Below are 14,461 nucleotides of genomic sequence, written 5' to 3'. Positions count from 1 at the left end.
CTGGCATTTAAGTTGTGCACGCATTGCCTCTAAAATTTTATTAACCTCGATGCTACTTTCCCGTATCGCGAGAAATAAGCAAAACATCCAAGCTAGCGAGACACTTGGTGCTATTTTGGGCAAAACTGGCAAGTCAGTTCTGCAAGAGCCCGTAAGGTGGAGGAAGGTTCGTGAAAGGGAAAATCGTCCTCTCCACCGATGTCTAGCATGAATCTGCAAGCGCGAATTACCTATAGAAACGTGAAAACTGTCAGCTGTATATGAGCTAGCGTGCTTAACGAGCAACAAAGGGCAAAGCAACCGTCGAAAAGTGCACCTGCTGTCGAAGTCCAAACAAAGTGCCGGCGCTTTGCCTCCCGGGAAAGCCGTCGTCTGCATACAGGAAGATGTCGTCGCCGACACTGCTTGCTGAATAAAAACCCACAACACCACGAGCTTGGAGAATCTTGCGGTCAACGATTTCCCTAAGCATCTGATTCGCTTCGTCGAACAACCTCTTCGCTTCTTCGCCTGAAAAAGAGGGAGAGAGAGATTGAAGCTTTTTTTTTTTTTTTGCTATTCTGTCAGTTCACCTCAACATGGGATATAGGAAGTGCTAGAAGCTAGCTTTTCCAAAGTATCCGGTTGTCCTACACAAGACGGCAGACCTCGTCCTCACGGCATTTGAGCTAAGGTTAGGTTTGCAGTCATCGAACGTGTAGTAACGAAGAGATGCTGCCGGCAACAGCGGCTTCAGATCGCGCGTTCCAGCTTTGTTTCCGCTTCTAGGACGACGTCCGCCGTCTTAGTTTGGTAAAAAAAGGGAGATGCGTGGGAAAGCGCACTTTCAGAAATTTTCATATCCCCCCAACGCTGACAGGTTAAATAGTGTTCCGTGTATCTCGCGAAGCCTATCCTGGCCAAAGATAGGCCATACATTCCATAAGCAGGTTGTTGCCTAGCGTTTGAATTGTCCTGACTGAGCTCCTGACCCAAGATATTGCACCGTCTCCAACTACTTCTACTAGCAGCGCAGACGACCTCGTCATTGCATTCCCAAGCGACGGCTTCTTTGAAGTCGAACACAGTTACAACGAACAGGCTTACGCGTTAGAGATAGTCCAACATATCAGGCAATTTGATATGCCCAAATTCGTTTAAGACAAACTTTAACTAAACTGTGACGCGTTTGTTATACACGGGATTTTCATCTCCAATAGAGAATAAAAGCAAGAAAGCGAACTTGAAACAATATAACGCAAGCAGCTATAAGGCACTGACAGTGTACTCCCAGAGTTCGTATATCTAATGTTCATATCCTTATAAAAGGAGTTAGATTAACATGAGTATTGGGCAGCTAATTTTGAGTGTTTTGTTTAGAGAAAGCTTCCATTTATGCGGGTTCGTTATTCTGGTTCGACTGAAACAGAAACCAATCTCGAAGAACTTTCTTCTGCGTTCTACAGGCGCTGAATGCGACTGCAAACTGCGGAGGCGACGTCAAGTCCGCGATGATTGAAAAGTTAGCTATTTTCGGAGCAGATATACTCGCTTCGATAGGTTGAATTATGTGAAGAACAAAATTGCTGGTGTTCACCTATTTCGAAAATTCACCGGCGATTAAGATACTCCCTCATGCGAAATTTGAGCGCAGCTCTATAGGAGTTTTGATTTCGCGATACGTTGACTTGCGCGGACAACCTGTCTCGTGCGGCACGTTGCAAATGGAGCAAAGTGTGGCGCGAGTGCCTCGCTAATCGGGAGATCGCGAGAGGCAGCGCGTGGGCGAAGCGTGGGGGCGATTCATAGCAACCGCCGCAGACAGACATCCGATCATGCAGCCCTTTGTTTCCACATATGGCATCGGTCGACGCGCTCGCCGCATGCCTTATCAATGGCGTCATCGGTGAACAGAAGACGGCGTGCTATTCTGGTGTCGTCTTCCATACGGTCGTCGCCGCAGAGCCTCTTTTGTGCGGCACTACGCTTTTCTTCTCACGCTTTCGCCATACGTACCCTCCTCCTCCGCTTTCCTCGTCGCGCTCTGTTGGCTCTCTCCGCTATCGCCGTCTTTCCCCGAGTAGCTCTATCAACGCAATGTACCGGCTCTCTAATGTACAAGCTTTGTAAAGAGTACATATTTCCTAAATAAATTATGCGCTTTGAGAATACCTTATAATTTCTAGTGTTTTGAGAAAACTTAACTTCGTGAGACAACTTGGTTATAAACAGCGCTATGTGTTTCATTGTACTGTTTTTCCGACGAACTACGCACCCACGTCACCGTCTTCAAAAATCTTCGGGTAGCGCTGGTTCGGGTATTTTCCTTTCAGCTGCCACACATCGAAAAACGGTTTCCAATCGATGTAAGGCACCAGCTCTCCAACGTCGACGTCGTGGAAAATCTTCGTGCCCAAGAACTGTGGTCTTACTGTGCATTCGGGAACACAAGAACACCGTTACTAAGACCATGTTGCTCTGCGTTGTACGTTAGAAAAGGTTTGTCGAGATGTGAGGCAGCTTGCTTAAGCATGCTGCATTAAGATTTCAAGGCAGTATCAATACTGAGAGAAACATACTACCGCACATGTCTTTTAATTGAAAGAAGTAATGTCATATATATTTTGGGTGCTCAGATTGGAGATGAAATACCTAATAAAATTGAAAGAAAGAAACCACACCTACCAGCGTGCAATGAGAGAGAGAGAGAGAGAGAGAGAGAGATAGCGCATTGGGCTTACAGAAGTTCGCATGTTACAGGAGCGATCGTACAAGCAGAGCTCTAATTCCACTCAACGTTACTGGGTAATTAAGAACCTTTACAAGTATTGTTCCCGGTCCCAGGACGATGCACTTAACTTGCACGGACGAAGCTCTAGCCCGCACGTAGTACTATAGGCTTAAGATTGTCAGCCAGGAACCCTTTGCCTATGCACAGGTTGGGGGAAATTCCTTGAGAATGCAGAAGAAATTACGAGTGCACGACACAGGATGCTTCCCTGCATGGAAGACTGCTTGGCTTGTCTGGTCTGGATTCCTTACGAAAAGAAATTTAGAGAGTCTTTACGGACTTAACGGACTTAACGTGGTCAGTTTCCCTTTCATATGAACTTGTCCTTTCTGCACCATAAACTTCTTTTTTACTTCCTGACTTTCCCATTGCATTTCGTTCTTTCTCTCTCTCTCTCTCTCTCTCTCTCTCTCTCTCTCTCTCTCTCTCTCTCTCTCTCTCTCTCTCTATTTCGGTCTCTCTTTATATTGTTTTTCTGCTTTATACACGATCTACCAATTCTCTATAGGTGAAAGTCTGTAGCATGTCTATTTTATTAGCTCAATTGTGGCACACAGACTTCCAAACGAGTTGCTTACAGGTAGACACCAGTCGACAAAAAGTGTGCCCATTGATCTACAGGCTCCCGACAAACACTCTGCAGATCTCGCAAAGAAAAAAAAATGATAAAAAGGAAACCTCTGTAGACATAAACTGTCTAAATAAACTTTGACGTGACACAAAGCCTCATGTGCGCTTTAGACCACCGTCAACGCCGTTTGAAAGTGATCTGATGATTCATACTTGGGATGAAATCAGTGTTCCAGTTCAGCCGAAGTCTGTTCTGCCTGGCGTATTCCAGGGAGACGTACTTTCTTTCCTAAGGGAAGGAAGGAAGAAAATAAGGATGGATTCTTGAGGAATATTTATAACCTGGCGAGCTTTGATGGCGAAATGTTTAGAAATAGAAGAGACGCAACTCTCAGGTAGGGGTAACAGGTTAGCGGCTGTGTTATTTTCTTTGAGTTGCGAATTTTCGCAGTATAACAATTGTAGCGCTTTCTAGAACATTTTCGCATACATAAAAAACGGACGCAGAGATTATTTGATACAGTGTTACTAATTATAGCTACGAGCTGAATAATGCGTACCTAATTGTTTTGCAAGTTTGAAGTGGCGTTGCTAGTGACGTCGGTAAAGCGACTTCAGCTATCGCATTAAATACGTATGATTACAAAAATGTTCTACGATACCGCAACGTTTCGAAGCGCATTGTTCTTTTATTTTCGAAAATAAGCCTCCGTTATGGAAGCACTAACATGGCTAAAGTCACCATTTTTATTTACAACGGTTGTAACTTTGCACATTCATTCATTCATTCATTCATTCATTCATTCATTCATTCATTCATTCATTCATTCATTCATTCATTCATTCATTCATTCATTGTACATTAGAGAGCCTTAGTACTTATCGAGCATTACATCCAAAAGTAGGTGGGAGGGGGGGAGGCGCAATATAAATCGACATAGCTATAACTAGTTACTAGTATACAAAAAAAAATTTAATCTAAATTTTGGAATTCAAACGGAGCATATAATCTATATATTTTGGTAAACTCAAACAAATGCAAGAGCAAATAAAAAGCCGTATAATTAGGAAGGCACATATACAGAATACACTATTTTTTAGAATATACAAGTGTAAAAGTTTTTCACAACCCACTGCGTTAAATGACAGCATCATGCAACCAGTGAGCAAGCGTAAGAATATACATGGCACTACGAATCTACCTGAGCCTTTCATGTTTCTATAATTTCGCCTTCCAAAAGGAGAGGTATATGCTCGTGAGGGACAGGGGCGGCTTTTTAAGGAATCCCGGAGAGATTCGCCTGGCACGCTACTCCGGATGAGATGATTGAGAAATGAAAACGATAAGCACAGTGCACATCACATACACACGACACGCACACACAAAAAACACAATACGCAACATAAAAACAATTCAAATATCTCGTTTAAGACTAAGCGCCCTATCAAGAAAAGAAATCCAGCGTGTCTATAATCCTATATGATCCTACAGGATCCTGTATGAAATTCCGTGTGCTCTCGTATAAACCCACACGATCGCACAAGATTATGGTACGCGGCCTGTGGGTCTTTCACAGTAGGGCGGGCGAGGTTGAATAAGGAGAAGCAGGTAATGAAGTGAGACAAAATATGCAAGAATTCAACTATCGTGTGCAATTGAAGCTGTCTGATTCATACGGCCATACCTGAAAAAAATAATCGAGCCCCTCGGTTCCCTTCATTCTTCTCGCTTAATGAATAGCGAATCCCTCTACTTCATTAGCCTGGATGGCGTGAGGTACCAAGAGGTGTCAAGTCTCGTAGGTTGTGTTAAATACGAGGATTTATTGGTCAGTATTAGCTGGCTCACATTCTACACGACGCCTTCCGGGTTGAAAGGATGTGCAACTGGCATAGTCGTAAGCGGATCTCGCTGATACTTCAAGAGCTAACCATGAACGCATACAGGAAATACCTAACAATGTCTGGGAGAGGACGGATGCCGCGGTAGCCTGTAACGGTGAAGCACCATGACACGTGATGCGGAAGGTGTGGGTTCGGTTCGGCCACTTGCGGCGAGTTATATATCCGTCTAGGTTCATTTCCTCTTTTTTCCCTTATTATTTCTACATTTCAACGAACTGTAAAAGCTAATTCCCTCTATGTTTCTCCAGCTTTTCATTTGTTTAGTTAAACGTGTGTGTAAGAAGATGTCTGCATCATGGGTGATGCCCGTTATCCTTTCTTTCTTAGACAAACAGGGCGTAGCAAAGATTGACCGGCTTAAACAAATAAACGAGCAAACAGGACAAACAGTACATAGTAACAAGTAGGCCGGCTCCAAAGAAGCACATAAATAAACGAGACAGAATATCAACAGAACTTCATTGTCTGTTTCCTCACATGTGATTTTAACTCACTGATACTAATGTATCTCGGAAAGGTTAACGGTGCCTTCGTTGACCCCTCATGAGACCCTTTGTGCAATATAATGCTCATTGCCTTCGATCATCCTGAAACATAACTCGTAAACCTTTACGTAAAAATGTTCGTCCCGCATATAAAGTTGGACGCATGCTTAACTGCATATGGAAGTGGCTTAGTGCTAGTATGTGGTCGAGAAAATTTAGCACTAGGTTGATAAACACCGTTCTGTCGTGGCAGACAACGAAAAGCACTCGTGAAATGCGCTTAGAATACCACGATTATGGCGCGTGTGTGTAACAATACAGAAATCAGCGTTGACACACCGATCCACCAGACGACGTTACTGCTCCATCTTTGATTTTACGCAAAGAAAAAATTCACGCAGAAACGCCTCTGAGAGTTGTCTAACTATACGTAAGCATTGTGCCATTTTGCCCATCTCCACGCGGCCCGTTGTCATTATCAATGTTATGAAACCTGATGCGGCCAATGTAAACGACAGAGCTGCGGCGACACAAACTGCTGCGGACGGCGGCGCAAGGTGAATTGATGAGGCAAGGAAACTACTGCAGGTGGCGGCGCCAGGTGCGCTGGTGACGTTCCGATCATTATAAGCCGTTATCACTCTTCAGCGTCGAACCATTATCAACCGTGATCAACCGTACTCCGGCGACAGCTGCGTATGGCGCAGCCGCGCGGGCCCTATCTTGAAAGCGATCTGCGATGGGGACAGAGGGCGCCGAGTGCTGATAGCTTCGTGTGCGCTGTGTTCTGGCTGCTGAGTTCGCGTTGAAAAGAGAGGCAGCACGAAGGTGAAATCGCTCACTGCTGCGGGCCCTATCTTGAAAGCGATCGTCTTACGTGACGGACGGACGGGTTTCCTCGTTGGGTAGGCATAGAAATGCTTACGCATTTAAAAATCGCTTTTTACGAAAACGAACGTGAGGATAGAGATGCTCACTTTGTCAACTAATATGAAAATGCTGATTTCAGCGTCCCACCGTGGCGTCGGACTAATTATTTATTTTTTTACTTCACTATCTGCGAGATCGGCCCCCATTTCTCTATCTCTATAGACCCATGGGAACGGCCCACAATATATAGAAAAGGCTGGAAACCCAAATGCCCGATGAGAATAAGTGGAGACAGCCCACTGAGGTATACACCACTGTCTTTGAAATGCAAGTTCTTCAGCTTCGTAACATATCAGTCTCCAATAACAACCAAGCTTAAAAGCGATTATGTCACTGAGCTGTCTTTGGGTCTGAAGCAGATATGTATACTTGCACGGCATCTTGAGTAGCAGCACATTTATCGCAAAGTTGTAGCACGTGCAAAATTAAGTTACCCTTTGCGAGTCCATGTAGTCCTCCCTGAGTTCTTCGTACTCCTCGTCGACGTCCTCGACAAGTGCTCTTCTTCTGTTATCGTCCAGCAGGGAAGTGCACTGGGCAGTAAGTGTCAGCGACACGTCAAACTACAAACTACGCTGCCTGCTGGACTTGTGGACACAAGAATCGCAGCTATTCGTTATCTTTGAAACACTCCAGAAGCACATTCAGTTGCTGCATCAGCTCTATACAGTCGAGTTATTGCTGAATGCGTTGAAGAATCAGTCGTACTCTCGTGCATGCGTGCACAGAGTTTCCTACAGGAATTTTTGTAGGAAACACTATGCATGCGTGCGTACGTGCGCGCGCATCTGTGCTTGTGTGTGTGCCAGCGGCGCCCGCAGACGCTATAGTGTCACATATCCCTCTACAGTAATTTTAGCGCAAAACCCTATGACTAGAACACAGCCTCTGAGATGGCGTGGCGTGCCGTGAAAGCCTGGGCACGCCGCTTGACCTCGGAGTCCATAGAACGGCAAGCGCACGTCACACAATCACTCTTTACCATAGGGATCTTTCACATATGTGCACACACACGCTCAAGTGCTCGGCGCGCTTATGAATGAAGGCTGCCTACTTTACGGAAAGACGTTGTACCCCCTATAGTAGCACTGCAGCTCAGAACGAAGTCAATTCTTCCTTTCCTTTTTTTTTTGCTGGTCCGAACAAAATCACAAGAACATAAAACGTATATATAAAGTGAATTAGACACGCAGCCTCAGAGAAAGCAAAAAAAAAAAAGACAGAACCCGACGGTATAGGACTCGATATTTGTCAGTGACGCCCTACCCTACCATCGGTGTTTTATTTTTTTATTTTTGTTAACCTTTCTCTGATGTTGTGCCTCTAATTCCCTTAAGTAGCATGTACCAACTAGCCCAACAACATGTCACGCTAAAAAATTTATAATTTACACGAGGGCGGGAATGCTACGTGAAATTCTAATATACTTGCTATAGTTGCTGTGGCGCCTTCGTTTGGCCTTAACATTTATTCAACACTGGACTGTTCCGCAAGGCTAAAGAAGGTGTTTTGATAACAGCGTAAGCCTATTAATGTAACATCCTTAATGTGCGAATGACCATTGTAAACGGCGTTCCTGACTAGCTATAGGAGTTATCGTTCGTGTTATCCGGGTCTAGTTACGCGTACCGACGGCCGCTCGATCCAAAGGCGCAAGCTTGCGTGTTTTGATCAAGCGGCCGTGACCTACCTTACCGAACCCTCACTCTTTTTGTCGCATGAAAACCCCCAATTTGCAACAGGGGCATCCGTCAGCCTACCGCTGGCCACTCACTTTCTTCAGCTGTATACGGTAAGTGTGCGAACCCTCTAAATTTCTAATACGAAACTAATTGTCTCTGACGCCCCCTGAGACGTGTTTGAACCTCGGCGCTGACAGAATTGAGCGTGCAATACGCCCTCCCCACCCCCACTTTCCCGAACTCTGTACGTTTTAATATAAGAACTTCCTCCCAACCCAGTGCCCCTCAAGCCCCGCTCTTCCATCTCTTAGAGGTCACCCTGGATCCTTCCATGCTATTTGCGACACTTTGTCCAACCACAGTGCGTTACAAAAAAAATTCTTCCGTTACATAGGCGTACTCGTCGAAGGAAAACTAGAAGCACCCCATGTTAAAGGCAACGTCAATGCCGATGGTGTTTATCTGCAGTTTATCTGAAGATGGCCGGTCATTGCAATAACATGTGTGTCCATGGCCTCCGAGATCAGGCTGCGCGTTGGTACGACCTACGTCGTTCAAGTAGGCGCGACCAGATGGCGTCACTAACGCGGCTGCCCCCGTTTACCACTCCAGTAACCCGATATTTTGCGAAGGGTAAGGCGTTATACTGACAAGTTAAAACTCTCTAATGCAGCGGAATGCCAGTCAGTCTGGATGGGAAAATTACGCGTATGGAATGCAAGAAAGCTACATCAACCCTTCCGCGAATAAACGGCACCTTGCTAAGCCGGAGAAGGCACACAAAGCTATGTAAGGGTGGCGCCTCATAGTATGTGCACTCGCTCCACGCCATGACGTCAAAGATTTCTAAAAAGCACTTTTCTTGGACTAGCTAATCGTTTATGCTATAACAAGGATTATATCGCATCTCTAAGAACACAAAGACCAGAAGAAAACGTTTTCTGTGTAAGAAAGGAAAGAAAGGGCTATACGACAGAAAATGCTCTGAAATCCTTAACGTCACAATGACGTCACATTGACGTCTGTGTGACGTCAGTGCCTGACGTCAGTCTGTGGCTGTTCGGACGCGCAGTTGAGGAAAGTGAAACTTTCTAGTGAAGTTTCTAGTGACTTTCTAGTTTCTGACTTTCTAGTTTCTAGTGACTATCTAGAAAGTGAAACTTTCTAGTGAAAGTGAAGTTTTCTCCGGTAGTAACGAACTATTTCCCTCCAAATTAAAACAAATAGTGCCGAAAAAAACGCTTCACCAGTCTATAGGCTGACTTAGTGTTGAGCTAAAGTGTTCCTTTACGATGCGACTGTTGGCACCTCGCACTGTGCCAGCGTATTCAAGAAGATTAAATACAAATTGACCTAATTACAACGCTTAAGTATCTGTCTCTTACCACGACAACACTCTTCGAAGCGTCAGGAACGTAGATCACCGGCTGGCGGTAACGTGGCGCTATCTTCACTGCGGTGTGGCGCCTGCATCATTGACACATCGGTATCACCACATCAAGTCACCTCCAACAGTGCATCAAATGCAAAGTTTTGCTTATGAATCGCATATATCTGCTAGCCTTCGTATACACACACACACACACACATATATATATATATATATATATATATATATATATATATATATATATATATATATATATATATATATATATATATATATATATATATATATATATATATATATATATATATATATATATATACTTGTCTGAATTCTCCGGAAAATTTCAGGTGTGCGCTGTTTGAGGTTCCACCCTCCGGGATCGTTGTCATTCCCGCAATGTTCTTACGGCAGCCGGTGATTTGCGAAGTCGGGCATAAAAGGTTAAAAAAAAACGAAAGACTACATCTCGTGGTCAAATTTCTGTGGCAATAAAAGGAAGGCTACGGAGACAATGCGCGCACAAGTAAAAGAGCTTCTGACAAAAAAAGTTCCACATTCTCAATCGGGGTTAGTTTAAGCCGGGAAAAAGAAAACAAGAAGATATTATTTAGAGCAGGAAAATAAAACAACGTACTCCCCTTCGTGTTGAATGTGACTTATTTTTTCTGCTCTTCTCCTTCGCGCTAAGGGCAAATGCGAAACCGTCACACCGTCACACATGGAAGCTAGGCTTATTCGGTAACTGCGTCAAGAAACCGAAAGCGCCGTTAAACTCTGCCGGACTACTTGGCGCCGTGACACGTGTGCAGAAGCTCCGCCCCTCTATACAGCCTTCTTTTTGTTGGATGGATGGATGGATGCAAAACTTTAATAAGGTCCTGAGGTACACGACTCAGCGCGCTGCGGGCCGCTCCCACGTTGGGACAGTCAGGCCTTGCCCGACCGCCGCATCGTGGGCCCTCTGGACAGCCCATAGTTGCGCCCCGGCATCGGGGCTCTTGATAGCGGAGAGCCACTTGTCCACATTGATTTGTTTCGTGCCTCGTAACGAGGGGCAAAGCCAGAGCATATGGTCTAGGCTAGCGATGTCATTGCAGTGCCTGCAAGAACTAGTGGCATAGGTGTCGGGATAAATTTTGTGGAATAAAGCCGGGTTGGGATATGAACCTGTTTGCAATAATCTGAGGGTCAATGCCTGCGCTCTATTTAACTTCTTGTGTGGAAAGGGAAAGTCTCTCCTGCCGAGATAAAAGTGCTGCGCAATTTCGTCGTATGTGGTCGGTTGATCTCTGTTCTCCACCCCTGCGGGCCGGCGTTGGAGTTCTCCATGGTCGCGGAAAGCGAGACCTCGCGCCTTGGAGTGGGCCAGCTCGTTGAGGTTTATTGGGCCTCCCATGATGGATTCCATGTGAGCGGGGAACCACGTGAGAGTGTGGGTGGCGATGCTTTTGCCTTCAAGGATGCGACAGGCTTCCTTACACACGGCGCCAACGCTGAAGGCGCGGATGGCTGCCCTGGAGTCGCTAAAGATATTGGCATGTCCGTCGTCCAGGAGGGCCAAGGCAATGGCCACTTGCTCGGCTGCATGCGACGACGTGCTTCGTACCGAAGCGGCGTTAACGGTCGAACCTCTATGGTTGATTGAAACTACCGTGAAATTGTTGCTGTTTGCATACTGGGCCGCGTCAACGAAGCAGCTGCCGCCAGGGAGTTCGGTTGCGCGGCGTAGGAGCGCTACCGCTCTGGCCTTCCTTCTTTCTACGTTGCGCTGGGGATGCATATTGCGCGGGGCGGGCGATATTATGATGTTATCTTTCTGCTCTTTCGGAAGGCCCTGGTAGGCATCTTCGACAGTAGCCGGAGGGACGCCCATCTCAGTTAGGAGTCGTCTGCCCGCCCTGGTGCCCGAGAGCCTAAGAATCTGTGCCCTGTCTTGTGCTTCTGCAATCTCTTCCAGGGTATTATGAATACCCAACTGCAGGAGTCGGTCGGTGCGTGTGTAGTTGGGTAGTCCGAGCGCGCTCTTGATCCCCCTCCTTATCATGGCATTTAGCTTGTCTCGCTCGGCCCTCTTCCAGACGTGCATGGCCGCTACGTACGTAAAATGGCACAACAAGAAAGCGTGGACTAGCCTTAACAGATTCTCTTCGCTCAGGCCTCTCCTTCTGTTAGCTACCCGCCTGATTAGACCGATGACGCTATCCGTCTTTTTTGCTAGTTTTTGAATGGTGATGTTATTCGAGCCCGCCCCTTCGAGTGTCATTCCCAAGATTCGAATGGACGGTACTTTGAGAATGGGATCTCCGCAATTGGTGTAGAGATTAATGTCAATTTCAGAGGGGGGTTTCCAGTTCTGTGGCTTGCGGCCCTTTCTACTTGGGCTGTAGAGAAGGAGCTCCGATTTCTTTGGGGAGCACCAGAGTCCCGTGTCGGTTAGAAAACGCTCTGTAGTGTCGACAGCTTCTTGGAGAGCGGCTTCGACTTGTCCGTCACTGCCACCCGCGCACCAGACAGTGATGTCGTCCGCGTAGATCGTGTGACCGATGCCCTGGACCTTGCCTAGATACCTTGAGAGGTCGACCATTGCGATGTTGAAGAGGAGTGGTGAGATGACTGACCCCTGGGGGGTGCCTCTTCTGCTCAGCTCCATTTTCTCCGATTCCAAATCTCCAGCCTTGAGGATGTTGCCACAGAAATTTGTCCGCGAGCACATGACGATGCGCGACCTTGAAGTTGTTGCACTATATCTGGCCTGCGTGACATCATACAGTTAGACAGCGCCATGCTTGGACCTAAATAATATTCGTCGTTAAAATGAATATACTACACAAAGACAAAAGGTACGGCGCTAAGCAGACGAGGACGAAGTGAGACACAAGCGACATTACGGGCGCCCGTATATGTCGTCTGTCTCTCACATCGTCCTCGTCTGCTTAGCGCCGTCCATTTTGTCCTTAAAGGGACAGACAACTGCTCAGAACATGAATCAAGATAACACCGATAATGGAAAGATTGTCTATCGTTGTGGCGAAAACGAGCAACGTTTTTTCTCATTAAACGTGGATTTATATATTGAATTATTCGCTAAACTTCGCGAAAAGTGACCAATGGCGCCCCACGCGGCAGAACATGAAGACGCATAAGAGGCCTACCAGGTGACCTTCTATAGTGTACGTGGTTCCTGGTCTTTTTATTCGTATTGACACGTAGTACCCGTTTTTTATGCTATAATTTTTGTCTAACTTACTATGTGCAGATAGGCCTTCGTTCGTAATGAGTGGGAAAATGGCGCTGCCTTCGCCTTCGTTTTTGAGGAGTTCTCTTGACTCGTCTATGGACAGAATAACGACGACGGGGTCAAGCTAGCCGTGACGTAGGCGCCTAGTTGAGAAAAAACGCGGTGAAAATGTAAGAAAGGTCTGTACAGCAACGCACCTGCTATTTGTTTTCAAAAGTGGTTGGAATGGTCAAAATGTGGGTGGTTAACCACAGTTGTACTCATTCCTGTGGTAGCAGAACAATGGGCGGCTTTCACAATTTGCGAGGCGGGCTATCGACATCGCTCTCACTTTTCAGTGTTGCTGGAGGAGGGACTATTACTTTTTTTAGAGGCTGCTCAGATCGAAAAATTCTGCTTACTAAATATTCACGCGCTTTTGGATGTAATCGCTGCAGATGTAAACAATACCTAAGGTGAGTTTTGCGTTGCGCCATAAAAAAAATGAGGTCCTTAAAAATCGGTTGTCAGTCCCTTTAAGAGGAAGCTTTAGCTCGGGTCCAACTCCAACGCGGCGTATTCAATCACACGTAAAACGCGGAAACGCTTTTCTGAGATAACCACTGGGCCGACTTTAATGAAATTTGTTGCACTTGAGAGAGAAATATAAATTCTATGCCTGGTTGGAAGCAAAATCTAGATTTAAGGATTGAATTTTTTAACAAGCATTTCCAAAAATATGCAATTTGAAAAAACTACAAGCAAGAAGTTTACAAATTCGTAGCACTGCACCAAAAACAGCTATGACACCTCTGCAAATTTTTTCCGCTTTAGATGCACTATTAGATACAATTTACAGAATTGTGATATCGTTTTTCATTGCTGAGTCAGAGAGTTGTTAACTTCATAGCTACGTTTCCTAAAAAGTTGTGATATTTAGCAAATTGTATTTAAAGAATTGACGGCCTAAATCGAAAATTCGCCACTAACGTACGCGCTGGCGTTCCGGTTTTGCAGGCAAGTTTCAAGACAGGTATTGGCCTTCATTATATGCCAAGAATTAAACTTTTTCTCGACAGATAAACGGAAAGAAAGTTTTTCAGTGAATATTTCACCATGTAACAGTGATGTATTGTAGCCCTTTACTTTCTTTTTACGAACGAAAACCTACGAACATGTTCAGCCATAAATTAGCAAAGGATTACTTGGAGAACAAGCATGCAGGAAACTGTGGTATAAAAGCTACAAACAGGGATAAAGTGCATCAGGAAGGCTGGCCTACGTTTCGATAGGTGGAACTATGTTCGTCTTTGACGAAACATAGGCCAGGAAGGAAGGAAGTAAAAAGTGGAGAAGGAAAGGAATGGAGGTTAACCAGTTTAGCTTAACCGGTTCGCTACCGTACACATGGGAGCGAGATGGGGGGATGAAAGATGGGGAAGGGAGAGAGAGAGCACATAGCACAGCACACACATCGTAACGTAGGCCAGCCTTTCTGATACACCATATACT

The 14,461-nt window shown here is 45.6% G+C and overlaps 1 protein-coding gene across 1 annotated transcript in view; it reads right to left on the bottom strand.

Moving 5' to 3' along the window:
* Window positions 1-14,461, bottom strand: part of LOC142588248 (methionine synthase-like) — a 59,657-nt gene that overhangs the window by 5,703 nt on the left and 39,493 nt on the right. The window contains exons 24-28 of the mRNA XM_075699814.1: window positions 9,728-9,809; window positions 7,095-7,193; window positions 3,554-3,629; window positions 2,255-2,410; window positions 317-510 (exon numbers count right to left, since the gene is read on the bottom strand). Of these exons, the coding sequence (XP_075555929.1) occupies window positions 317-510; window positions 2,255-2,410; window positions 3,554-3,629; window positions 7,095-7,193; window positions 9,728-9,809 (607 nt within the window). The remainder of the gene's footprint in view (window positions 1-316; window positions 511-2,254; window positions 2,411-3,553; window positions 3,630-7,094; window positions 7,194-9,727; window positions 9,810-14,461) is intronic.

Source organism: Dermacentor variabilis, chromosome 7 (assembly GCF_050947875.1).
Source record: "Dermacentor variabilis isolate Ectoservices chromosome 7, ASM5094787v1, whole genome shotgun sequence".
Lineage (NCBI taxonomy): Eukaryota > Metazoa > Arthropoda > Arachnida > Ixodida > Ixodidae > Dermacentor > Dermacentor variabilis.
Note: the sequence above shows the minus strand (reverse complement) of the source record. Positions and strands in the feature narration are given on the sequence as shown.